Source organism: Penaeus monodon, chromosome 30, assembly GCF_015228065.2.
Source record: "Penaeus monodon isolate SGIC_2016 chromosome 30, NSTDA_Pmon_1, whole genome shotgun sequence".
NCBI lineage: Eukaryota > Metazoa > Arthropoda > Malacostraca > Decapoda > Penaeidae > Penaeus > Penaeus monodon.
Window position 1 is genome coordinate 26,548,585 of NC_051415.1, and position 425 is coordinate 26,549,009.

The 425-nt window shown below is 46.4% G+C and overlaps 1 protein-coding gene across 1 annotated transcript in view; it reads left to right on the forward strand.

The window, feature by feature from the left end:
* LOC119592314 (methyltransferase-like protein 24) overlaps nt 1–425 on the forward strand; it is a gene marked incomplete in the record, with an annotated part of 6,400 nt that overhangs the window by 5,729 nt on the left and 246 nt on the right. The window contains 1 exon segment of the mRNA XM_037941141.1: nt 109–425. Coding sequence (XP_037797069.1) covers nt 109–333 — 225 coding nt within the window.

The window sequence follows — 425 nt, forward strand, 5'->3', positions numbered from 1 at the left end:
GAAAATAAAGTTAACCAGCTTTTCTGTAAAAAAAAAGCCTCCATACCGTAATCCCTCGACCGCGTCATTCAAAACCCCAAACCCCACGTCACTCTTATCCCCTTGCAGGTGCTGCCTATGCTGCAGAGTTACTGGCAGGTGTTGGAGAGTCTAAAGCAGCTGGGTTTCCTGCGGGCGAACCACCGCTTCAACGCCGTGCTGGAGACCTTATACCACGACCGCGCGCAGAACCGGACTATTTCGACGTGTATGGAGATCCTGTATTTAAAGAGAGGGTTCAATCGGCGGTTGCACCTGCAGCGCCACCTTCCTCCTCCCGAAGTTTCCCTGTAGTTATATTGGCGTTGTAATTTTGTGGGTTTTTTTTCATAATTTTCATTTTTGTTGTAATTCCGTGATATTATTTTTGTTTCTTCTGGTTTTTA